Source organism: Pleurodeles waltl, chromosome 2_1 (genome assembly GCF_031143425.1).
Source record: "Pleurodeles waltl isolate 20211129_DDA chromosome 2_1, aPleWal1.hap1.20221129, whole genome shotgun sequence".
Taxonomy (NCBI): domain Eukaryota; kingdom Metazoa; phylum Chordata; class Amphibia; order Caudata; family Salamandridae; genus Pleurodeles; species Pleurodeles waltl.
Genome location: NC_090438.1, coordinates 641,741,115 through 641,767,501, shown reverse-complemented (window position 1 = coordinate 641,767,501; position 26,387 = coordinate 641,741,115). Strand labels below are relative to the sequence as shown.

Here is a 26,387-nt window from a genome sequence, read left to right as displayed (position 1 = left end):
CTGCAACACACTGGTAACTTTACTGGCTAGTGAATTATCTTTATTTCAATGTGGGTATACCAGCTCAGCTTCAAAAAGTGCAGAGTTAACTGGTAGGATGGTAGAGGCTAATTTGTCAATGTTTCCTATATTCCACAAGATAAATAGAACAATGCTAAGAGAAAGCAATTTACATTCAAAACAAGGTATGGTTTTAAAAAATCAAGTGTCTACAGTGACCTATTCAGATAAAAACAAGAATGGTTAACAGTTACAAAACAGACAATGCAAAATCATGCAACGCTCAAGTATATAAGGTAAAGCTGGACCCTCCTAAGGCATGGAAGGTGCTTAAAGAGTAAATGTAGTGATAATGGTATTTGAATTGAAGCACATGCTTAAAAAAAAAAAAGACTCAAAAATGTGGGGACATTTCAGAGGAAGCCCCAACTCACAAAGGAAGAGCAGACAGGGAACGTATAGTTCAACAAAGTAAAAAGTGACAGTGTAAATTCCAAGGCTTTCTTTAAATAAAGGAAATAGCATATGAATACCTAGATATGATTAGGTCTATAGCAACATGGCTGAAGCCCACATGAATTCAAAAGTGCATGCCATTAATATTGGTTTCAGTAAAGAGTGTATGTTGTTTCATTACCTGGGGAAACATTTCTACATAGCTGACTAGGCAGTACAAACTGACAGATTGGAGTCTCAGTTTTAACATACCCATGATATGTGTGTACAGATCTGTGTTTCCTGAAACTATTAATTTGCTTTGCTATGTTTTCATTGTTATTACTTTTCTTAGGGTTCTCAAGATCAAGATTGAGGAATTCATGGTTTATCTACCATATACTACTTTAAATTGGGACAATTAATTTCTGAGCAACTACCCTTCTGTACCCGCCTCCCCCACCACTCTTGTCATGCTTCACTCCTATGCAACTATTTTCCTCATTAATTCCTTGTGGCACAAGATCATGAAGGGTAGACTTTAGAAGAGTGTTTCTCTGCCATTCATGAAGAACTAAACTTTGGAGAAAAGCTAAACAAATTATTTTACTGTCTACAAGGTGCATCACTGTACCCACAATCACTTCTGTTATTTGTTTTGGAGAGATTTCTGTGTTGATGACAGAGGAAAAACCTAGTTTTGGTTGCCTCCGAGAAAGTTCCAGTGCAGTAGCACAACATGAAGCTACGCATGTAAGACCAGAATCCTAAACTCTAGTTCTAATGTCCCAACCTGAATCAGAGTTAGTAGAGGTGGTGATGCCTTACAAAAACAAACTAATTTTAAACTAAAGGTGTGGTATTACAACCTAAGAATAACTTCCTATTTACACTCTCTCATCATGAAAATGGAAACAGTATCTTCCTTTTCTGAGAATTATATTTCCCAAATTTGCTGGCACTGGATACTAAAAAGGTCTTTTGTCATGCATTATTCTACTGTTGAGCTCTTTGGACTAGTTTCTAAGGCAAGCACATTGTGCATATGTACTTGAAGGAAATGTGACTATATATGATGCTGAATGCACTACTAAGAATTACAATGACTTGATCTCTTTAGAAAGGGCATGACAAAGAAGCTACAAAACAAGTCCACTAGCTAACTGAAAATGCAAGAAGCTTATCAAATTTATAATTTTATTATAATCTGGATCAAGGTAACATTTTAAGAGCAAAGAAAATGACTATACAAGAATCTTACAGAACATTCATTTACATACTGGATACATTTTTACAGTTTAAAGAAAGAAGCTTAGAGCTCACTAGGAGATAAAGCAGATTATTAGAATGATACATTTGTTAATGGCACATATACTGGCACCATTTCAATAAAAGACTGTATTTAACATGATTTAATAACTATTAACACTGTATGATATAGAAGTACATTTAAAAAGTAGGTGTATATTTGTCTGGCTAAGTAGAAGTGGCACACTGATGTTCTCCTTTGTGTGCTTATTGACATTTGCTGTGGGAGACATTTGAACAGTGTCTATAACAATGATGGAAAACAATAAGAAAGTGCTGGATTACATCAAGTGTTAGTTATCGACACAGAGAGTGAAAGCTCATTTTGTCTGCTTGGTGGACTTGTACCAAAATGTTTCAGTTCTAAAACCTTTCCATTTAAAATCAAGCACACGATATTATACCATAAAAAGGCATACACTATGGAATAATTATTCATTAAGAAAATACCCACACACTGGTCCATGATATTCTAGATTCAAGAATCATCAATATTCTTTTAAGACTGCAACTTCCATAAAGAAAAATACACATTTGTAATACTTACACGTATGACCAACTGAGATACTGTGAGCATTCATTTTGAATGTGTTTTCTTTAAAGTGGTAAATGCAATATACTTTCCCTCTTTGAAGGGCACAGACTTCATAGAGTGTAATCAAACAAACAGTACAAAATTAGACAAAAAATTTATTCTGGGATGTGCTGTGTGTATTTTGATATTATGGGAAGTGAAGGTGAATAAAACTTACAAAAGAAAGGGAAAATTACTATTTGTAACGTTTTGCAAAAATGTGAGGCACTTGCTGAGATTGCTTCTACAATAGTTTGTTTGGCGATGGTATGGATGTGATACACACACTTCTGGTCGCTCAAATAAGCCAATTCTACAAATCTAAATGCTCTGTATTCTCCCATTTTCCACTCACTCATAAGTTATTATTATAAAATAAACATGGGTTTCTGTGTACTTAAAATTATGTGTTCCAAGCACATTCAGAAGTCAAACTTTTGAACATCCCGTCTTCAGTATTTTAGTAGCAGTGCTTAGTTAAAAGCATTAAAAGGACCTATGTCCTGAGAAGCATGTCAACAACAGTGCAGAGACAAAAAATATAAAAATATTCAAATGAAAATGGTGATTGCCAGTTTATGTTTGTGTATATTCTTACATAACTTGTTCCACTTTGTAGGTACTAAAATAATCTTCAATTCAAAAGTTCAGATGCTCCTGGACAGAGCATTAGAAATGCAATATTATTTTACACCTATACACTATCAGCGTGCACACATTTTTATGAATTGTACAATTAAGTGAGTTCATTGATAACATAAACAAGACTTTATAGGCTGACCAAATCCTGTCTACATTGTTTTCATTGGTTGTTATGGAATACTTATGCAGGTGGAGTTTACACACTTACCAAAGGTTTCTGTCATTATGAGCTGCGGTCCCTGAAAATTCTGATGGAAAAATGAGAACAGCAACATCGGACAGCTGATACATTCAGTAGGAGTTTTAAAAAACTGGGTTATTTTGGCTGGTTACATATCTTCACTATAGTGGGCAACTTGATCACTCCGAACTGTCTGATAATATTGCATGACAGTCAACAAATTTAGCTTTTATTCCGATGTACGAACGTTTGAACTAACTATATTAGAAGGACATTATATTTTGATGATGCTTTATGTTGGCAAACATTATGGTGTTAGCATTTTTCAATAAAAAAAGGCCTAACCAGAAGATGTTAGAAATTGGGCGGGTACTCCAATAAGACTATTTTGTCTTTGCTGAAAGTACAATGCAAAACTGGAAAATTCACATCATCAATACCAAACTACAAGAAACTACAATGAATACATGAGAGCTATATTAACACTTGGTGTTTAAGTGAGTAATTCAAATGAATGGGAAATATACTTTTCTGTTTGCTTTTGACAGCTTCAATGAAATACAACAGGAATTATATAAATGTATTACAAGAATATAAAGAGGCAAGTCTTAACCCCCACCAGCTGTAAGTAAAATATAAAAGGCACAAACATGGTCTTCTTTCAAACTTCTAATGAACACTTTTAAGCCATCATGGTTTAAGGTGAGAATAGAAAATATGGCACAAGTGATTACCTCGTCAATACAATACATAGCCTGACACTGGGAGGAACAGAAATGGGAAATTAATATTTATTAGTTGATTTTATATACATTTCCGCTCACTTAACTTCCTTAAAATTGAGCTTCTCTAAAACCAGAAACCCCCAAACCCACATTATACCTTCCCCTTTCACAATACTGTTAACCTTTTTTCATTCTTTAGCAGCCTTAGTTGCACACTACAAGTTCCACCACATATAAACCTAATTGCAAACATCTCAGTGTTCATGGACAAGCTCAGCTAACCATGTTTCAAAAGAAGAGAGATCTCACCAGATGTTCATGCTGAAAGGATATCCAGCATAGTGCTTTGGTAGTATCACAATGGAAATAAAGGCAGACATATAACGCACCACGAGATGACTGCAGTCAATATAAATTCTGTCTGGGATTAAATTACTAGGTCACACAAAAAAGTATTCTTAAAATATTTGACCAGAATATCACTACTTGCCTGTGGCACAATCGGCACGACTTACAGAATATGGAATCCCACCCACAGTAACGGTGAACATGGTCAGCATATGCTTGTCCAGATTAACATTCTGTCTCCAAATTACCTCATTAGGACCAACCTGCACATACCTTCATTATCGTACATACCTGAATCTTGCTAAGAAGCTCCAATACATTTGGTTTCACAGAAATTATAAAAGTGAGAGGAAAAGCAGAAAAATCTAAATAAATTAAATTGTGATCCTCAAAACATCCAATGTGGTGATATCGGTTTTGGGTGGATTGGAATAACCATGCAATCCCAGAAGCATAGCCTTTACTCTATGACGATTATCCTTGTTACATTCTTAAAGTAACCCTTTGGCGGACAAGGTGCCTACTGCCATAAGGTATGCTTAACAGTTGGAAAGTGTAGACATGATGAGACTCATTTCATTATCAGAATGTCTTTAAGGGACACTGGCCGTAGTAAGCCATAGGTATGCCCATATTTGGTCCAGTTCTCCATACTTTGTCTCTTCTTTTTGCTGTCTTCATACAATATGCAAAACTGCACCACAGCTCAAAAGGAACAAATCAATTTGAGGACTGCCCTCAACTGAACTAGCTGAGGTGTAATTCAATCTGTCCTGTGTCATCCAAAATGTCCTGCAACATTAGGACAAGCCATTTGGAAATGTTATATAAAGTTTATATGGCCTTGGATTTAGTTTGCCTTCCCACGCTCTTCCTCTTTTACTTTGTACATTATAGAAAACTGCCATCTTGAGACCAGTGGTCGAGTGTCTGGCACACAGCGCTCCAGGTGAGAAAGGCAATGAAGTGCTTGGTATGGAGTCTGCACATGTATTGTGAGGCAACTTTAGTTTTTCTTCTGGGACCCAATCATGACCTTTGATACAAAGTTCACAATGGCACTAGCAGGTTGCTCTGGATCATGTTCTGCAAAAAGGTGGCATATGTTGTCGTTGGCACTGCCTTGCTTCCTTGCCACAAAGCCAAACACTCTACAGAAGAAAATGAAGACATATTACTCATCAGTTTAAGGCAAGTTTCAATATGACTAGTATAATGAACATACTTTTACACTCACTGAGCTCTTGAAAAGAAGAAAAGGTGTAGAGATATTGTGGCCGGAGACTTTATTAGTCTCTCCTATGGCTGTCATCTTGAAGGATGTAAAAGGACATTTGTGGCACCTCTATGTATGGTCGCCCCTCCACCCATATGACAAAAACATAAGGAAAAAGCATGTCATCTTGTTCTCTACTGGCCAATCACCAGCCTTAACTGCATTCTCTGAAATGCAAGAGGGTGGATAGTCTTAAAAGCAAATATTCAGCTCTCCCAGACCAAATAAGTCAGAAAATAGGTCATTGGGCATCGTATGGATAGACAATGACTGATTTATTAAGCTGAATGCACCTCTTCTCCCATTTTTGAGCTATTTCAGCTAGTCTTTTTCTTTTACCAGAGGAAAAAAACTAGGTCACACACATACACACACTTAAAATGTGACACATTGGAGCTACTTACTTTGCGGACAGTCCGTCTTTTGTCCATCTGATTTAACAGAAAAAAGAGAATAGAAAGAGATAGAGGATGTTAGGCGTGTCATTTCTAAATTTGCATCTCGAAATGGTCTTCAGTTTTATCTGCAGACTGAGGATAGCAATGGCAAAGTTCACTACACTAATTAAGGTAACATTTGTGAAAGCTTATCCTCTACAGAATCCCATTGTGCTGAGGACTAATAGTCTTCACAAGGTAGTTAAGTCAGTATTACTTTTAACTATGTACACATGAAATCAGTAGCATACTAAAACAAGCATTTGCAATGCAATGGGTCTCGCATTTTCTTGAGTTAGAGCTATTGGCATTGTAAATTCATAAGTGACCTTTTCTTGCTACATATATTGGTCAACCCTGCCTCATAATTTCGTCTTTTCCTGCCACATAATTCTAGTGGCTCAGCATTTTACTAAAACATTTTCATTTACCTTCTTCCTCTATCTTAAAACACATACAATTATCATATAAACAACATAACAAAAATATAATTTGGGATGGTTTGGAGAGCGAGAGGAACGAGGGAGTTCGGAGTAAAGATGGAGAGGGCAACTGGCATAGCAAAGGTGTCATGGGCCCTTGAGTAAGAAAGGAAAATGGTTGACTGCAATATAAGTAGGAAAAAACAGCAGTAATTAGAATTTAGTGAGGTCCAGAGGGCTTTGGGCCCAAAGTCACCTCACCTGTTGCTCCATTGATAACTAGGCCGAAGGAGATAAAGCGGATGGGGCAGAAAAAGAGAAGTTAAAGGAATACAACAGACAAAAGGTATAAAGAGAAGGGGTTGCAAAGAAATAAAAGAAAGAAGGGAAAGAAAGAACAAGAAAATGAAAACACAACTAAGACGAAATAAAACAAATGTGTGAGGCAAAAGAAAAAGGGAACAAAGCTAGAAAACGGATGTTAAAGAGGAAAAAATAATGAAAGAAGTGTGAAAAGAAAGAAAAAAATAAACATTGGATAAAAAAAAGAGATGGTGAGAGAAACAAGCAGCGAAAGAACCAGGGTATGTATGTACTGGCACATTTCCCACAGACACAGAATGGGAAAACCACTTTGACACTTCATGTCACAACAATAAACTTTTGGCTTTCACATACAGATAGGAAAAAGAGGGATTTACAGTAAAACTTGAATTAACAGACCAATATAAGAAAAACACCAGAGAAAAGAATAAAGATAAAAAACAAAGACAAAGAATGAAGGGTAGAGAAAAATTATTTAGAGAATGAACACCTGATGAAGATAAAAGAGAGAAACAAAACAAGGAAAGAAATAACCAAGTTTTTGCAAATTTGAAAGAGGAGGTAGCAAGAGGAAGAGGGAAATAAAAAAAGGGAGAGGGGTAGAAATAAACCGTTGAAAGAACGAGCAAAACTGTTAATGTGTGGTTTTCAAGAGCTGAAAAGAGAAAAGTGGAGAAAGAAAACATTGAGAGTAAGCAAAGTAAAGGAAAGATCGGAGTGAGACAGGAGAAATAGACCCTTTAAAAGAAGATGGCAGCTACGAATATATTTAATTGGCTCCCCCACGTCCTCAAACAGAAGTCAGAGTGTGGAACAGCCGGCGGCACATCAGAACAGTAGGATGTGTATTAGTAGAGTTGGATATGAAGCCCAATAAAGCAATATTGGGGTACTTCAGATCAGGAAAGGGGGTATAGACGAAGTTGTGTCCCGGCCCAGTGATGGAATAACAGAAAGGTAGCGGGTGAGAAATGAGAAACGGACTTCCATGTAATTCCTGGTATTGGAATAATAGTGCGCTGCGGGTTGGGGTTGAGGTGCACTGACAAGTGTTTGATGTGGGCTGCAGTACTGGAATAGTAATGGGCAAACAAGGTCAGACGTGAGGTATGGTAATGGAGCTGTGTGTGGAACCTGGTATTGTCATGGCAGTGTTGCTGAGTGTTAGCCTGAAGGTGTCCTGGTAAAGCTGCGAGAGGGGCTCAGTATTGGAGTGGCATTGCCTCTGAACCACAGAAGCAAGAAGTCCTGAAGGGCGTGTGTGTGAGCCTTAGTACTGAGAAGAAATCTGCACTGAATGTAAGAACTGATGGATTCTGGTGGAGCTGTGGTGGTTCCCATTAACAGTGGTGTTGGATGTTAGACTTGAGGTTCACTGGCTGAGCTGTATTTTGCCCTTTTTGGGTCCAGTATTGACTTGGCAGTGGGACTGAATATTAGAACTGAGCTGCTATAATGGAACTGTATGTGAGCGGGTCCCAGTATAGGAAAGGAAGTGACCTCGCCTGGGTAGAACTGAGGTGCACTGATGGAGCTGCGCTAGAGGTCCCAGCACTGCTACAGCATAATGTTCTGGCTGCAAGAACTGAGGTGCTCTGTCAGATGGTGTGTGTGGGGTTCTGGCATGGCTGAGGGGCTTGGAGCGTGTGAACAGAGGTGCACTGATGGAGCTGCGTCTGAGGTCCCAGTACTGCAACAGCAGTGTGTACTGAATGTAAGAACTGGGGTGCTATGCCAGACAGCATGTGTGGGGTTCTGGCACGGGCACAGCTGAGAGCTTGGAGTGTGTAAACAGTGGTGCACTGATGGCGCTGTGCCAGAGGTCCCAGTATTGGAGCAGCCATGTGTAGTGACTGGAAGAACTGGGGTGGCTCTGGCAGACAGCGTGTGTGGGGTTCTTAGCACTGGCACGGCTGAGGACTTGGAGTGTGTGAACTGCGCTGCAGTGATGCTCCTGCGCCCGAGGTCCTGGTACTGGAGCAGCAGAGTGTACTGACTGGAAGATCTGAGGTGCTCTGGCAGACAGTGTATGTGGGGTCCCTGCCACTGACATGGCTGAGTGCTTGGAGTGTGTGAACTGAGGGGCACTGATGGAGCTGCGAGTGGGATTTCAGTATGGAGCAGAAGTGAGCACTGTCTCCAAGGATTGCGGAGCCCTGGTAGAACTGGGTGTCTAGGCTATAAGCAGCTACAAGCGATCCTCCGCCCTTGCTCTCAGCACACAGGCAAGCACCCTTGGTAAAGAAATTCCAAGGAAGGGCGGGAGCCAGGCAGCTGAGAGTGGGTGCAGAGAGCCCACAAGGACCAAAGGTGACCAAGAAAACAGTCTGATTTATAGCCTTGTTTACAGCTAAGCTCGGAAGAAGAATGTTCAGTTAATGAAAAGGGAAGCTTCCCTGGACAGGAGCAGGAAACAACATAAAAAAGTCCCCTACAGACCAAATAAACAGGTCAAAACAAATTATACAGTAGTTGGACCCTGCTTCCACACAGAAGCAGGGACAAAGAGGCATGACTGACCACTAGCAAGCAAGGATTTTTAAATGACACTGAAACTAACAAATGAAATAGCTGGAATCCCACAGAAGAAACTTAAAAGTATACAAGAGGTTGTATGCTTACGCTCGACCTAAAATGCTGCTGTTGACTGATTAAGATGGGAGAGAAATATTATAACTATGTAACAATTAAAGCATAATAAAATGATTTATTTTGTTGTTAGCGTACAGCCAACTCCTGATCCATTGAAAAAATGTCCAGTTCCTTTGCTTGTGCTTATTTTGAGGCAAAGAAATACTTTAAAGAGATGTTCATGAATCGGTAATAGAGATTACCTTTGGCCTCAATTAAGAAGCCTTTCTAAAAAGTGACAATTAGAACCCACATCGGAAAATAAGTCACAAGACTGCACCAGTAGGTTTCAAATTCTGCATTGGTGCAGAGCTCAACATTTTGCAATTTATCAACGGATCCAAATACGACTGGAATCTTGTGACAGTCGTAGGTTTCCAAGCACACTTGTGACTAATTCTGGTGAATACTATTCACTTATGAAAAATACACATGAGAAATCAACAGCACCAGTGTAATGCAGTTGCTAACTTTCCCATTTAAATTTTCTACATTGGGAAAACATATTTGTAGGAAACTCCCTTCCTCTAACGTGCCACTAATTTTGGTGGGGTTTCCTTCCCCTTTGTACAGTGAAAAGGGATTAACCCTGCCCCTTAACAACGGTACATTTTCGACTACTATCAGGGTGGAAAGAGGTTGGAAAAAGTTTTTTGATACCCTATCGTGTACTCTTTTGTGGGTGCTCACAAAATCATAACCATTCACACCTTGTCACACCCACTCCTGGCTGTAGGTTTACCCGTAAAAAGCTTTGTGTGGATAAATTCACTGGCAACTACAAACCTAACTTATTCAAAGTTGAAAAGTGATTTTCCTTATGTAAAAAAGACTATTTCCAGGGATACATCTGACATACAAATAAATGGCTAAGCAGGTGGGGTTCTTTGTATTTTGTAAAAGGAAAACATTGAGTGTGACTTTGCACTGTATTTCATTTTGGGACAGATCACTTTTAAGTGCCAAATTATAATTTCTGCTTCATAGACAAACGACATGAACCTCAGACACATCAAACTCACCCCCAAAATAAACCCTTGTGTATTAATACTTTTATTGGACTTCATTTTGATGAGAATCCTTAACTGGTTGAAGGTCATCACTAAAGACATTCTGTTGCTAAAGCCTTGGCTATTTTTGAAATTCAGGGTCTTCACCATGCCACATTAAAGTAATTATGACATTTCAAATATGTAGACAGAAAGGAAAAGACAAATCATGTTAATTGAAACATGCTTACTTTCTCTCATGTGGATCAAGGGCGCAAAAAATGACGGTGTTGACAGGATAATGCCTTCGGAAAAAGAGCCTGGGAACAAAAGATCAAAACTATTGTATAACAATGCATTCATGATTGTGGCATAGTCAAAACAGTAAAAAAAAAAAACAAAAAAAAAAAAGAAAGTAGCTAATATGCAAAAGAGGTATATTATGCGTCCTAAAACATTGTGGGGCATCCTCAGGCTTAAAGGGTGTCTACTTAAATAAGACAAATAGCTCTTTACATAAGAAAATGCATTCCAGTGGACATTTCTTTCCAACAAACAGTAATGCCTGGGCATGCAGAAATAAAGGATAAAAGAACCTCTTAGAAGATATTTATCTGGTGAACAAAGGTTCCCTTGGGATAGCTTTCCCACGGGGTGTATTTTTACAGACCTAACCCCAGTTGGAGATGGAGTGACTAAAAATCAATTTATGCAGTCATGAATTTCTAAGGGATACACAGATGACCCTTCCTCCTGGTTTCTTTTGGACACTGGACGGATGTTGGGTCAAATATACAATGTCAACTGGAGTACACACATTGTTTCGCCCGTTCACTGACAGTCACAGACTAAGGTTCCTGCTAGCGGCACAATTCAACTATCAAAAGCCTGGACCCATCACTCTCAGACCTTTGCAAACTGGGTTGGTGGCTCATTTATCCTCACCTACTACCACACTCCCTTTTTTAATGAAAACCATAGACTTCGAGGGCAAATATCTTAAAATACGATATTTCAGCACCAGTAATGAATTATGTGACTATGCATACACCAAAACTATGGGCCAGATGTATCATCACGGTCCTTTGCGAGTCGGAAATAGCGTTTTTTAAGAAATCGCTATTTCCGACTCGCAAAGTGCCATGTATCACATTTGCGATTCGGTAATAGCGATTTCTGAAAAATCGCAAATGCTAGTACCGAAACACAAATTGCGATACCGTACCCTTTCGCAGCTATGGGCCTGCTGGCCCATAGCTGCAAATTTTTTGCATTTCCAAAATTGGGATTTCTGAACCAGAAATCGCAATTTTGGAAATGCAAATGGCCAGGGTTCTGGGGGACTAAGGCCCCCTCTGCTGCACCCCAAAAATGTTTTGGGGGACATGTAAGGTGCACACATGCCAAAAGGGCATGTGTGCTTTACATGTTCAATTTAAAAATGCATTTTAAATGCATTTTTTTATTTTGCACCAGGTTACCACCTGGTTCGATTTCATGGTATTTTGCATGTGCAAAATGACATTCTGCGAAAAATCGCAATTTGCGATTTTTTGCAGCATCGCCTTGCGATGTGGATTTTGCGAATTGCAAATTGCGACTCGCAAAACCAGGTCGCATCGCAAGAAATCGCAATTTTAGCAATTTCTTATTTGTGGTCTGCGAATGCCTTTCATGCACCACTTTTTTGCACTCGCAAACGGCCGAATTTTGCTATTCGCACCGTTTGCGAGTGCAAAAAATGTTCATGCATCTGGCCCTATATTCTTACCAATCACGGTCCATTTTGGGTGGGAAAGCAGAAGGTCTGGGGAGATTGATGAGAAAGGCCTTTATTGGCAAATGATTAAAAAAAGGATTAAGGGTCAGCAAAACACATGCAAAAGCTAAAAGATGATGCTAGGCCATGGATGTATCTGCACACAGATATAAAGAAACAAATCAGAAGCTTCAGCACATCTGTCCATTCAGTAGCATGTGGTTGACCTACTTCCTCTGATTGTCAGTCAGCGTGATCCCCTGGCCAGACACCTTGAAGTGGACCACAGTAGAGATGGGTGGTGGCTCCTGTATCTGTGTGATGCTCAGTGCTTTCTGCACAGCTTGATAGCCAGTGAGGGACTCCATTTCTACCGAATTCAAATACCAGACATTGCATGCTGTGGGGAAAAAACAGGGAAGGTTAGTTCAACGACGTTGTCAAATGAGGTGTAGAAAAAAGCGTCTGAGATTTTGGAAAATGTACAGCATATATTTCATGTTCAATACTGGGTTGATGTTAGTGTGTATAAACGAACAAGAAAAACAAAAACATCAATTAGTTAGAAAATGTGCCCAATATCCTTTTTACAAATCGTAGCCAATTAGATATGTGTGCTACAATATTCATGATACTAAACTGAAGCTTTCAAGTAGTATTATTTGTATGACGCGCCTACTTGGCCTTAAATTCCTTTTTCAATATATAAAAACCAAAAGAAGCACTGTTGTAAGACTTCAGGTAAAAAAGAGCAAAACATAATGTTCTCTTCAACACCAGCAGTTCACTGTAGGATTTGGAACTATCGTGCCAGCTGTCGTCATTGCACAGTGCTGCATTCAAAGGTACAGTCCTATGAATGGAGCTTCCAGCTTACAAGAAGACCAGTGGTAATAAGGCTTTCAATTTTTAATCATTACGCTTCACAGTGAATCCTCTAATTTGCGTCACAGCACCCCTGAACAGAAAGAGTTGACATAGCTGCTGTACTACTGCCAGGATTTGGGTTTGAAGGCATTCGAACTAAAATATATTCTAGTGTCTAGTTCACACTGCTATGAAAAGATGCCTTAAAAAAATTCAATCAGACAGCATATGACAACTTTATGTGCCTTAATTCGTCTGAGATAAAAACACTCTCTTAGAGGGTGGTTCTCCATCTATGGTCATCTGACATTTAGTACTGAAATACTGAAATCAAATAGACAATGTGCTGAAGAGTATATGCAAAGATTTCTAGGACACATAGATTTGAGCAGAGGCCATACTAAAACACCTTTTCACTTCAAACTGTTGTACTTGTCTCAAACACATATATCCATATTCTAAGTCACTACACACACCAGGGCATCTGATCGCATAAGGTCTTACTATGGTAGGAATTTTACAACCCACTTTGTTTATGTCACTTTGATGGCTGTAGAGCCTGCTTTTTTTTGGAGGGCGAGGGACCACATACAAAATAATCCCTCTATTAGAAGTAAGAATTGTTTTTAATTTTTCAGTAAGGACAAGTGCTCATTTAGTCCTCTTGATTTTGTTGAACTGTATTATAGCTTTTGTATTGCGCCTTCCTATCCTTACTCCAGGACCCAGGGCCTCCTTGGTGGCTGAGTAAGTAAATACTTAGTTTCTTACTCATGGTTGGTAATGTGTTGGTTTGTGATTAGCCTGAGAGCGGTATGTCTTGTTCTTTGCATGTTGTGGCAAACTTCACAATGAATGTGATTTTTAGTTAACAGCCCTTTAATGGGTTTAATTACTTCTTTAAAGCTAATAATGTATTATAATTTAGATGAGAAAAAATCCTCACCTCTTCCAGTGATTGTTCAATTCCACTGTGAGAAACTAATAAAAACAATTTCTCACCATCTACCATGAAGGACAAGGATATACTCATTCAAAAGAGGTTTGGACTCTGATTACCATCAGAATGAAAGGGTAAAACCTCAAAAGACAACACATCCACCAGAATAAAATGCCTCCTACCCATAATTGTTTTTGTGGGTGCACCTGAAGATAATACAACATATACAGCTAGCAGTATCTGGCATGAGTCCCAACATTTTCTCAGAACAGCCTTGCCAGCCCCTACTTGTCCTTGCCACAATGCCGACTGGAATACAGACATACAATGACTCACTACACTGTCTTTCATAATCACAGATTCATGTTTTAACTGAGAAATTCCTTTGAAATGCATGTATTAGCAAAAGGGGGGAATGACCTGTAGATAAATGAAGGGGCTATATGTGATAAAAGAAATCCAAGGCTAATCAGTCACTTGGACATAAATAAGGCAGTTATTGGCAATTTCCACTGTAGGTTCATAGCAGATTGACAACAGAGAACAGGAGGTAAGTCAAAAACAAAACCCTCAGAGGATCCAATTAAATAATAGAGGGCTCAGACACTCAACAGTAGGTAGCATAGCTGAATGTAAATATATTAATTTGGCACCCACAATGTGTCAATTGTTTTGTCAATTATTTTGTAAACAGGCCAGATCAAAAGGGGCTGGTTACAAATGGAGGTATGTTACAAAATTCTGAGCAATGTTACAAAATTCTATCTGCAATAACACAGGGAAAGGAGATAAGAACAACAACAATGTTGATATGAAGCAAATGTTCCTGACAGACACTCTGTTCACTAATGATGTCCCAAGTTAAAGATGTGTCTTCTTCAGCCCCCTTACCACAGACACACAGTTACTGATGATTAAAGATTGAGGTCTGGCGGCCCTTCATAAAACTAGCTCTTTAGTAGATAAGCAAAACCATATCACCCTAAAATTAAATTCTCACTCTTAGATCTGCTGTAGTGTGAGCTAAAGCAGTAAGTCTTGCTTGTGAAAATACTAAATATGGAAGGATACTGCACCGGGGGTACCATGTGCTTCCCCTAATGACAACCATAACATTTCAAGAAGTGGAGCTAAGGGAAATACCTAGCCTAGGAAGGGGCTGTATGCTTCTGAGAAGGCCCTGATCATCTGTAGTTTCACAGTGGCTGGTACAATGACGACTCAAAGAGTGGGGAGTTTTGACGCATAAATGGAGTTTAAAGAGACCGCTGATTATGCTAACAGCAAAGCTTTGGTCTAATAATGCTTTCCTCCTATTGCGTAACATAAGAATGTCAGCAGTTTTCTAAAATTTGAGTGTGAAATTCCATATGGTGATGGTTCACTCTGTAGATACCTTCTACAAAGCAAGCAAGGCCCATTTTAGTTCATCGTGTGGATCGCTTATTTGAACTTTGGAAGGTGCAGGAAAATATGGATAGGAAAAACTGGGTATGAATCTCTCTTTCCCCACAAAGTGAGATATTGAGAACAGAAGGCTTGTATACACTTTTTGGCAGATTCCTGGATAGCTGAACGGTAGCAGGGAGATCTGACAAATTCATCTGACAGCTTTAACTACTGAGCAAGCAAGCAAATAACTTTATTTTGGCATCAAATATCATAAACGTTTTCCACACAACAGAAAATAAATATTTAAAAACATACATTATAAAACCACATCATGGAAAAGATTAAAAATATCTCTCAAATGCCAACACCCAACCCTTGAACCCCCATTTATTAGACAACAAAAAAGAAATAAAAAATATATATATTTGTATATACAGTGTACGTACAACCGCCTTGGGAGTAACACTTTGTTTGTAGGGAATGTACAAATATAGTGATTAAAACAGTGATAGAAATGTTTAATGTGGCATAGACTTCAAAAGCTTCCTCTTAATAGACTAAATACCCCTAAAGAACGTAGGAACTGCAATAGCAATGAGTGGACTGGGATCTGATCTTAGTATTCTCAAAGCTGTTACATGATCACGAGTACCCAGCCCTCTGGACTACTTCGAAATATGAGCACATCTTTAGAGTCTAGAAGTTCTGTATTCTGTATGAAAAAATAATTGTAATTCCTGTTCCTCTTTGCACCAAACCATTTAGGAGCCCAGTTGCTTCAATAAGTTTATTGCAAATTCTTCACAATACCACTTTGCAAGTTACCCTGCATTTGGAGTCAAAATGGGACTAGCAAGAACCGGGTTTTGTGCGCGCTTTGGACCTACAGTAGTGTAGCTATTCATCAACATTAAAAATGTAGAAACTGTAGTAAAGTATACAGTTTCTGCTTCCTAAAGGGCATTTGTGTGAATCAGCCAGAGCAGTAAGCCATTTTCACAGTAAGAAGAGCAACTTGAAGGCAATTAATATATTTCTCTATATACTTAATGCTAGTAAATGCTGGGATGTTCGAAGTATTCAAGCCTTGCTACTTTTGTGAAAAGAATTAAATTCAGCATATTTATGTGGAAGTGTGCCACCTTAGATATCCCTCTTCTAAACTATCCTGTTTTAAAGGCAGGTGCAAGTGTCATGCATATAATGAAGAGCCTGAGGAGGTCAAACATGTTGATGTGAAAACGGCAGTACATGAAATCTTTAACACCAGTCCTTCATTCAATTAGAGCGAAAAATGGTCCTTAATGGTGAGATTTGAATGGAACACCATAGTAGGTGGACTAAAGTAAGCAGGAGCCTTCTGCATCTTTGGACACAATACACATAAATAATGTACATTCTCTTTCCATTTACACACTTGTACTCTCACAAGGTATAATGGATGAAATAGAGGTAACAGTGCAACTATCCATTGTACCAATAATTACAAAATATATTTTTACAAATATCTTATCATTGAAGAGAATTGTATTAACAGGCGCTGTGTTACCTAACTCAACGCTAATCGTAATAACCGCAAAAAGTGGGGAAAAAAATCCTAAAATATTTGAGGTTTGATAATTTACATGTAATACTAAAAAACAAGACTACTGACCATGTGAATCCAATACTGCCTATTTCCTCCACTTTAGAGACTTGATGCAAGTGCAAAGTCTTTCAGTGTTTCTCTTTTCAATAAGGCCAGTGTGCACGCTTGGTGTAGTAGACAAACAGTGCATGCTTCTGATGCCATATTAAAGCCTTTCCTCTTTTAGCCTGTGTACTGAATTAGAACATACAGGATGCAATACATTGCCATGACTATCAGATGTGTATATTACCAAAACAGAGAAAGAGAGCACGACTATGAGATGTGTATGTTACAGAGAGAGAGAGAGGGTGGGGGGAGAGAGGGAGAAAGAAAGAGAGAGAAAGGGAGGGAGAGAGAGATGCACTAACCTGCCCCTTGTTTCAGTAGTTCAGCAGCTGAGTTTGCAGCATTCTGCATGGATGACTCTGTCATCTCCTCCAATGGATCTACCATAAAATATTAAAAAGAAAAATGATATATGAGGACATACCAAACTGACACACAAAGACACTGCTGGCATGCCTTCCAGTAAATAAATTATGCACAAAATAATGTATTTAGGGCTTAACATCTGCTTCAGTGTGCTAGGGTCATTTAAAAAAAACGACAGATTGTGTGCATGCTAGTTCCAAAGAGAAACTTGAGTGGCTAAATCGAAAATTCCTCTCAGCTAATTCATTACTGATTTTAATTGTTACATAGCGCTTAGCTAAACTAAGTTGTTTGCCACTGGGGCTCATTACAAAACACAGCAATGCCTCAAAATACGTGAGTAAGTATATAATCATTGTTTTGCCTACTTAAGGTGAGACACTTAGAAACAGTAATCTAAGGGAATATACGTTCAGGGAATTCTTCATTCTACTTCCAATCCCAGCCTGCAGAAGAAGTCTAGATTTTCTTTTGCTTTCCCAACACAGCAAAGTGGTGGAGCATGCAGAGGATCAAACAAAGCAGTTAAGAAAAGAAGCAACAGGAAAGAAATCAGGGCTAAATAAAAGAAACACTCCAGTAAATACAAGTCTTTTAGAAATCCTTTCTGAATTCCTATGCTGTAAGCAGAGCATCATACTTCAAATACACACATACACAAACAAAAACAACAATGGCTCCACATCTCTTGCAAACTGAGCGCTATGGTCTCACAGGGTGTGTGGGTGAACAAAATGTCAAGAACCATGGTGCAGTGGTGAGATCACAATTAATTCTGGACAACACATCTTGACATCATGATTACACCCTTCCATTCTGTACTTGATGAAACCACCTTCTTGTGCTGCAGTCAGACAAAATGGATCCCATGCATGAGTAGAGAAGGCCGGTGAGAAAGCCATCTTTCAGAGCCAAGTACTTCATAACAACAGGTGCAACTAAGAGGTCTACGCACATGCTATGAATCATTCGTCAGCAGAACTGCCTTTCGATAACTCTGTTGCAGAGATATGGCCTGTCTTCATGTAAAACTATAATACATATTGGAGTTCATCAATTATATTCTGACCATCACAAAGTGCACTAACAAATGTTATTTCTACTTTGCAGAGTAATTCATATTGTACTTGACTGAGGGGGCGGGGGGGAGATTGGCCCAAAGCGTACCAAGACTGTGGGAACATTCTGGTTAAACACAAAGATTCACAGTCTTGCAGCAGGCACACAACACAATCAGCAATCTGACTAGAATGCACACTATACCGCTCTATACATTTACTTTTTTGGGGCAAATCTCCAACGGATATAAACAATGATGCACAGAGATGTTGCTTCACAATAAATAACTTGCATTTAATGATCTTTCTCTGCAAATTTACTTGGGTATTTAAATAAATAGTTATCATTTTTTTTTATCAATTGGAGCCCTCGAGTCAAGCATCACTTTACTTAATTTCCTTCATTTGTGGTTAACCAAGCATACCTCTGTCAGGGATGAGTAGTTTGCAGGGCAGTGCTAGTGGAGTGATGGAATGTTGATAGACCAAAGCTGTCAAACTTCCTGTGGTTAGAAAAGCAAAATGAATTATGAAGAAGCATGCCTTGTGCCCGCAAAAGTTTAACTTGCCTTTATCATCAAGTAACACACGACAAAAACAGAGAAATTTGCTGATGGGAATTCATTTATTATTTCAGTTTGTAGGGTATGTCCAGCAAAGACGGCCCGAATAAATAAAGTCGCAGGTTTTCCAAATGTATATTACACCTGCAAACAGAATGCACTGCAGAGATCACGTGTGCGCATGACTCTTAAACTGATGATGGCATGCCCAATTCGCACTATTACACAAAGATTGTCTTCTAAAACACAAAAGGTCTAAATCAGAAAAACAAGCATATATTAAAACATGCAATGTAAGGTTAGGTGTGGGTGTAAATTACAAAGCTATAGCTAATTCATATTTTTTCTGGCTCAGTCACACATCTAACTTACGTATTTTGAAACTTCTCTATGTAAGTGCACACAGTTCTAAAATAAAGTTGATGCACAATTGCTTCTCTAACCTGATGTGTATATTCTACACATTGGATACAGTGTGCGTGAGCATGGTAGGGGGTTTCTGACTTAAATTGACTTATTTTTCCACATACACAATTTTCCCCTTGAATAACACGTCTTCCTAGAACCACCACATGAGTTGCAGAGTTGGGCGCATTTGCAACATTCCTTCCTACAGCACCTGCAACTGGATCAGTCAGGGCTGTACATGTTAAAAAATTTTGGGAACGTTTTGATTCTGTAGGCGTTCAGAGCATTCACACAAAGTTTCCATGACAATTCCCCTTTAACGCCGCTGAAGCCACGGAAACGGCCACTTGGATAAAGCTAGTTGTCAGCTGCATCAGTATATATTTTTTTAATGTCTTTGTTCTCAATGCTCATGCATTTCAAAACCTTTAAAAACCCTCTTTCAATATTTACATATACTGTGCAGTAGGCATGAGTAAATGTGTCCCTCCATATAAATGGGTTTGTCAAATGCTACCAATTGACACCAGACAATGCAACTACATTTCATACCAATCCTTCAATCAAACCATTCTGTTTCCTTAACAAGATCACTATTTGTGGACTAACTGTACTATTGCAATACGAGATATACCAGGCCTATACAAGGTATTCATGCATAGGATGCAGAGAATTCAAAATGAACTAACAAAATTTCTAAACTACGAGAAACGTGACTAGATCATAACTGCCTTATAAGAACTGCGCGAGCATCGTGTGGCAGCAAGGATCATGCACAAACGAATGACCAAACAAGACCCCAGAAAACGTTAAAAAACGGTTTTTCAAGACCATCTCAGCTCGGCAGAATCAAACAATGCATGCAAAAAGATGTTCTAAAGACAACACCGGGTAGATTCTTAGAAACAGAGGCGTGAACAGTTTTGGAATACATTTCTTGAGTCTTGAGGGCACAGCTGAAATATTTATATTTCAAGACATTAATGGGAGCCAAACCTTGCAGACAATCGAATGACTCAGGAGTGAAACTACAAAGCACAGTAAATAGAGTGATTCAGAGTTTGGTTACTTTGTCACAAACGTGAAAGTTATCCCATCTGCCATATTACGATCCCATAATAGTTATGAAGAGCGTAATACGGCGGACGGGATAGCCTTCATGTTTGAGACAGGGTAACCCGGCCGCCAAACTCTAAATCAGGCCCTTAATACTTTGCCAATTTATTTGATCCTGTGCGAGAAATTTAAAAAGCTTAATCAAAGCCCCAAAGTCTTGATGAGCGCTGTACAGAATTGGATAAAAAGCCAAAATGTGAGGAGACCTCCAGGTATGCTTACATGGTAAAATTATGACAATAACTGCACACAGCTAAAGACGGAATGTGAAATATAACATCACAGCTGAGTTAGGGGAGTAGGCTAGAAAGATTATTAAAATATTAGTTTTGAGACTATTACTGATTTGCACCAATGAAGTATCAAGTCTAAGGTTCCAGGTAGAGCTTTGTACCAGAGCACTGTAAGTGTAACTGTAATTATATAGCACTTACTACAGTTACTTACACTTTGTGAGGGTCTGGAGCGTGGCTTTAATGCTGCCAGGGACTAATGGCCAGAAGAAAATGTGCTTAGGGGCTAGGAGTCATGGCACACATTTTTTAGGCTTGCTCCTATGTGATTAAGGAGTTCTAGACCTAACCAAACACTGAATATGTATCTACCTTGATTAGAGTGCCATGCTGTATCCTTACTTACGTCCCATTTTAAAACTCCTGCACCTAGACTTTAAAGCTCGCTCTCAAGCCTAAGAAAGTCAAATATGCAAGTCTTGGTTATATAATTGGTATCTGAATAGTTTTGGGTGAGCAATGTTAAACAACAGTATTCAAAGTGGATGCTGCCTAGTAACCACCTGCTGCTCCAGGATAAATAAAAAGGCCTCAAAATCTCCTTCCGAATTCCGTGCAAACAATGTAAATGTTTAAACAAAGGTTCAACAATGTGAAAGCAGTTTAATTACAGGATCGACTTCTGGAGAGAAGAAAAGGCTCCAAGTAGTTGTGATGGAGTTTAGCTTGAGTTTACAACAAATGATAAAATCGAAACAACTGAGCAGGAGCTGGTAGGCAAACCTGGGAAAAGCATAACAAACGAAAGGCCAAATAGAAAATTTACATCTAATTCTTATTTTTTGCCACTGACTTTTTCTTAATGACCACTGCCATCTACTTGGTTAAAAATAGACCACACAACTGCTCGACACCATAAGCAAAGTACTTGAGTTGGGGGCATTTGCAGCTAAGCGTTGCTGCAAACTGCCAACGTGGTTGCTAAACGACATCTTAGTTGAATAATAAACTGTTCAACCCCAGCAAATATTTACAAACACCCCTGAAATTAATAGGAGGCTGACTTCATAATATGTTTTTGTGCGTTTGGGTTTCATTCATGCAAACTATCTGATGATTTTCTTTTTCTTTTTGTAGGTATGTGATTTGACGATCGTTTTAATTCAAAGAATATTTAGCACCCATGACATTACAAAACATGAAATTCCACGATTTACAGGAAAAAGAAATATGATATTTGTGCATATCACTCATATTATAGATACTTACTCTAAGACAAAGAACTGTTCCAATGTATTCCAAAGCAGCGAACCTCAAGTGAACCTTGCTCCCGTAATACTAGTAATAATACTAGCAATATACATGCATAATATGCGGTGATCAATCTGCAAACCTAGGCCTTAGAAAACTGTAGAGACCACGGCAAAGAGTAAATTACAAGCGAGTTTTGTCGCATGCAAACTCTCCTCTCTTCCAGAGGCTGCACAGTCATTGATCAACTGACTGAATTAAATATATTTCTGAGAATCGTCGTGTTTTTCTTCTCTATGAGCCTTCATTCATTCAAATTCCATGCCTAGTAAAAAAAAAAAAAAAGTTTCCCTTTTTGGCTAATCACCATAGAGCTATTTTTAGGAAAATATCTTCAGTATGTCTCCAAACTACCACAATGGTCCTTTTCATGGTTTCTTCTTGCTCACCTGGCCAGAACCTGCTAAGAAGACATACAGAAAATGTCTCTGATGTAAAAATAACAGTGGAAGATGTGGGTTTGTTTACGGAACCGATCCATCATAAAAAATGTCCCATTATCTTTTACTCATGACACTTACCAAAATAAGGCTCGTTCGGGCATCCTTTCAGTCGTACTCCCTTGTGGGTGCATTCAATCAGAAAATGTCGAACAAGTTCGTTTGTTAAATCTCCAGCTGTGATGAAAATACAAACCAAGAGTCAGAAGACCATTTGAAACATACCTAGTGAAAAATTGATGTCCAATTTACATTCCTGGAGTACAAATCAACAAAGCATTAATCAATGGCCTGTAGCAATAAATGTTTTTGTATATTGAATTCTAAAATAAAATACTGGGAACACTGATCATTGATGATGTGTGCACTCACGTTCAAGTGCTGTCGAACATTTATGATTTTGGGCCATGCACTCTAATTATATATGTAGCAAAACACACATTCACTAAATTATACTTTCACTTGTCCAATTCACTGCATCTTAAACTAGCCTAAACAGCTCACTCTGGCTCTCTACTTATGGGTCTGCACCTTCTATTCCACACAGGGACAAATCAGTGCCACAGGTATTGTGGGAATTGTAGGAAGCTGGCCTGGTGTGTGATGGACACTTATTGTGTTTGAACTTTATACCAGGTCGAGGCGACCCCTACTAGTTAGTGAAACAGTGTCTAGGAAGCCAGAGCTCTCTAGTGGTAGCTGTGGTGAGCAGTCAAGATTTATCTAGGAGGAGTGTAAAGCACTTGTAATACACAGTAATCACACATAACTTATCTCACACGAAAGGATCCACACAGTGTTGCAAAAATAAAGGTACTTTATTACAGTAACACTTAACTAGAGTACTTATAGCAGTCCCCCAAATGGGGCAAATACACTATATATATATATATATATATATATATATATATATATACACACAGTAAGAATTAGGAATCAGCATAGAAAAACAACAAGCATTGGCAACAAATAGCAGAAAATATCTAGGGCCCTATAAGGGGGGGAACCAAATACTGAAACAGTGGAATGCAAACCTAGGACCCCCACCCAGGGATATGGGATAGTTAGAAGGGAGCTGGAAGAGCCCAAGAGGTGAGTACCTAGATGACCCCCAGTGACCAGGAGAGCAGAGGTAAGTTACCTGGTCTTCCCAAAGACTAATAAGGGGACTTGGAAAATAAACTTTGCAAGAACATGACCAGTCCAGTGGAACCCAATGGTGGATTGTGGAAGAAGAGGACCTGCAAAAGAAGGGGACAGAGCCCAGTCCACGCAGAAGTGTCCAGGTGGGGCAGGAGCCACTGCCCACCCTTCTGTGGGTTACACTGCCCACCCTTCTGTGGGTTAAGATCCGGGTCTACAGTGGAAGATGAAGATCAGCTGTGGAGCCCAGTAGCTGCAGAGAGGTCCCTGAAGTCATGTAGAAGATGTCCCATGCCGGTCACTGGGCCGCAGATGGGTCGGTTTGTCAGGAGGACCACCAACAAGCCTTGGCAAGTGCAAATCTCAACAGAAGAGGATTTGCAGAGAAGTAGAGGACCAGCAAGGTCCAGAGGACTCGACCCTTGGACCCTGTCGGGAGAGCCAGCAGAAGCAGTCATAACTCCCACTAGCAGCAGGCACAGTAAGTTGCAGTGAGGCCCAGTCAGTACACCTGGAAAGGAGTCCCACCTCGCTGGACCAGCAGTGGAGAGACTGTCCTAGCAAGGATGAAGTCCTGGAGGCAGGGGCTACTCAGAGCCTGAAGATCCCTCGGAGAAGGAGTTAACAAGCCTTGGCTGCTGCAAGAGTGGTGGTGCACAAGGGTTCTGTCCTGGAAGGAGAGGCAAGGGCTCACCATCTCCCAAGTTGGACAGAAGGCAGAGAGGACCACTCAGAACCACCACCCATGTTGCAGGATCCACGCAGTTCCTGTGGAGAGCAGATCCCAGCAGCCAGATGTTGTTGCCTTAGGTGTCTGCAGATTCAAGGGAGTGACTCCTTCATTCCAAGGGAGATTCCTTCTTGCTTCTTTGGTACAGCTGAAGTATCGGCGACCCTAGAGGATGCAGAGCTATGAAAATGTTGCAATCGCTGGAAGTAGCCAGAGAAACAATGTTGCAAGGTGAGGTTGTCTCAAGAGTTGCAGGCTTGTTAGGTTCCTGTGTAGTCCAGCAGTCTTTCCGGTAGCCAGGAGCAGAAGAGGTTGATACAGAAGAGCCCTGGTGGTGTCTTGCACCACCAGGGGAGTCCCTAAATTGCCCCAACTCTGCACGGTGACAACCTATCAAAGGGGGGTCACTGATGTCAGTCACCTGTCCTAACCAACCAGATGCTCTGAGGAACCTCTGCACACCTTGTTTCCAAGATGGCAGAATCATGTGGCCACATGGAGGAGCTCTGGGCACCACCCGTGGGTGGTGATGGACAGGGGAGTGGTCACTCCCCTTCCCTTTGTGTGGTTTCGCGCCCGAGCAGAGACGAGGGGTACCTGGGCTTGTGCAAACCAGATTATGCAAGGAGGGCACCAAATGTGCCCTTCTAAGCTGCCCCTCCCCAGCCTTGTAACACCTAACTCCAAGGGAGAAGGTGTTGCATCCACTCCCCCACAGGAAATCCTTTGTTCTGCCTTTCCCTGCTTGAGCTGGTCAAACAGTAGGAGGGCAGAAACCTGTCTGAAGGTCTGCAGCAGCGTGGGCTGCTTCCCAAACCCTGGAAGACTGGTACCAGCAATACTAGGGGGTCCCCTAAGGAGTCCCCAGAGTGCATGGAATCATGGCACCAATACTGGCATTAGTATTGGGGTATGATTCTGACATGTTTGATAACAAACATGCCTAGGTAAGGAGTTACCATTATGTAGCTGGACCACAGATAAGTGACCTGTGACCAGCACACGAGTAAAATGGCTTCCCCCATTTACAAAATCCAGTTCATTAGAACTGGGGTTCATAGGGGCACCTCTGCTCATGCAGGTGTGTCCCCCACACAGGAACCTGCACCATGCCCTCTGGGCTAGGAGGGCCAACCATGGGGGTCAAAGAAACAGGTGTCAGAGCACTCATGATATTCCTAATTAGGAGTTATTGATGTATCCAGTCTTCTTAGTCAATCAATCACCGACTCATGTTCATCTCAGAGTCCAGATTTTATTCTCAATGTATGGAACTCTCCATAAGTATAGTACAGTACAGCCAACATGTGTTTCATCCCATGAGAAGTTAATCTCTTAAGGACTTCATCAGGGCTTAAGTTCTATGTTGCATCCAAAATAAAGTTGCACCGAGGTAAATTCCAAATCAATCTTCTGTGATAGATTATCAACTTATATATGGGGAACCGAAACGGAGTCAAAATGCATCCCGCTACGTCCCAGTCACAATGAGCCGCATCTCGTTACCATTATGTAGCTGGACCACAGATAAGTGACCTGTGACCAGCACACGAGTAAAATGGCTTCCCCCATTTACAAAATCCAGTTCATTAGAACTGGGGTTCATAGGGGCACCTCTGCTCATGCAGGTGTGTCCCCCACACAGGAACCTGCACCATGCCCTCTGGGCTAGGAGGGCCAACCATGGGGGTCACTTACAGTGACTTGGTGTAGTGACCAGTAGGGAAAGAGTGCATGCACCTTTTCACACTGCCTGCAGACACAGCTTGCGTGGGCTCCCATGGGTGGCATAATACATGCTGCAGCCCATGGGGGGGCCCTGGTGTATCACTGCCATGGGTACCTGTACTACCACATAATAAGGACTTACAGTGGTACACCAGTATGCCAATTGTGGGGTGTAAAGTGTATGAAAGCAACAAAGTTTAGAGGAGAGAGCAAAACTACCAGGGTCCTGGTTAGCAAGATCACAGAGAGCACAGTCTAAGCACACTGATAACAGGGAAAAAAGAGGATGTAACCATGCCAACAAGAGTGACTTTCCTACAGACATCTCTTGTCAAACTGAATGTT

The 26,387-nt window shown here is 40.1% G+C and overlaps 1 protein-coding gene across 4 annotated transcripts in view; it reads right to left on the bottom strand.

The window, feature by feature from the left end:
- Positions 1–2,416: 2,416 nt before the first annotated feature.
- TNS3 (tensin 3) overlaps positions 2,417–26,387 on the bottom strand; it is a 752,439-nt gene continuing 728,468 nt past the window's right edge. For all 4 annotated transcript variants that reach the window (XM_069216157.1, XM_069216170.1, XM_069216149.1 and 1 more), the window contains 7 exons: positions 22,523–22,618; positions 18,796–18,873; positions 17,249–17,326; positions 12,283–12,451; positions 10,544–10,612; positions 5,894–5,920; positions 2,417–5,364 (listed from right to left, as the gene is read on the bottom strand). In XM_069216157.1, coding sequence (XP_069072258.1) covers positions 5,220–5,364; positions 5,894–5,920; positions 10,544–10,612; positions 12,283–12,451; positions 17,249–17,326; positions 18,796–18,873; positions 22,523–22,618 — 662 coding nt within the window. In that variant the 3' untranslated portion in view covers positions 2,417–5,219. The remainder of the gene's footprint in view (positions 5,365–5,893; positions 5,921–10,543; positions 10,613–12,282; positions 12,452–17,248; positions 17,327–18,795; positions 18,874–22,522; positions 22,619–26,387) is intronic.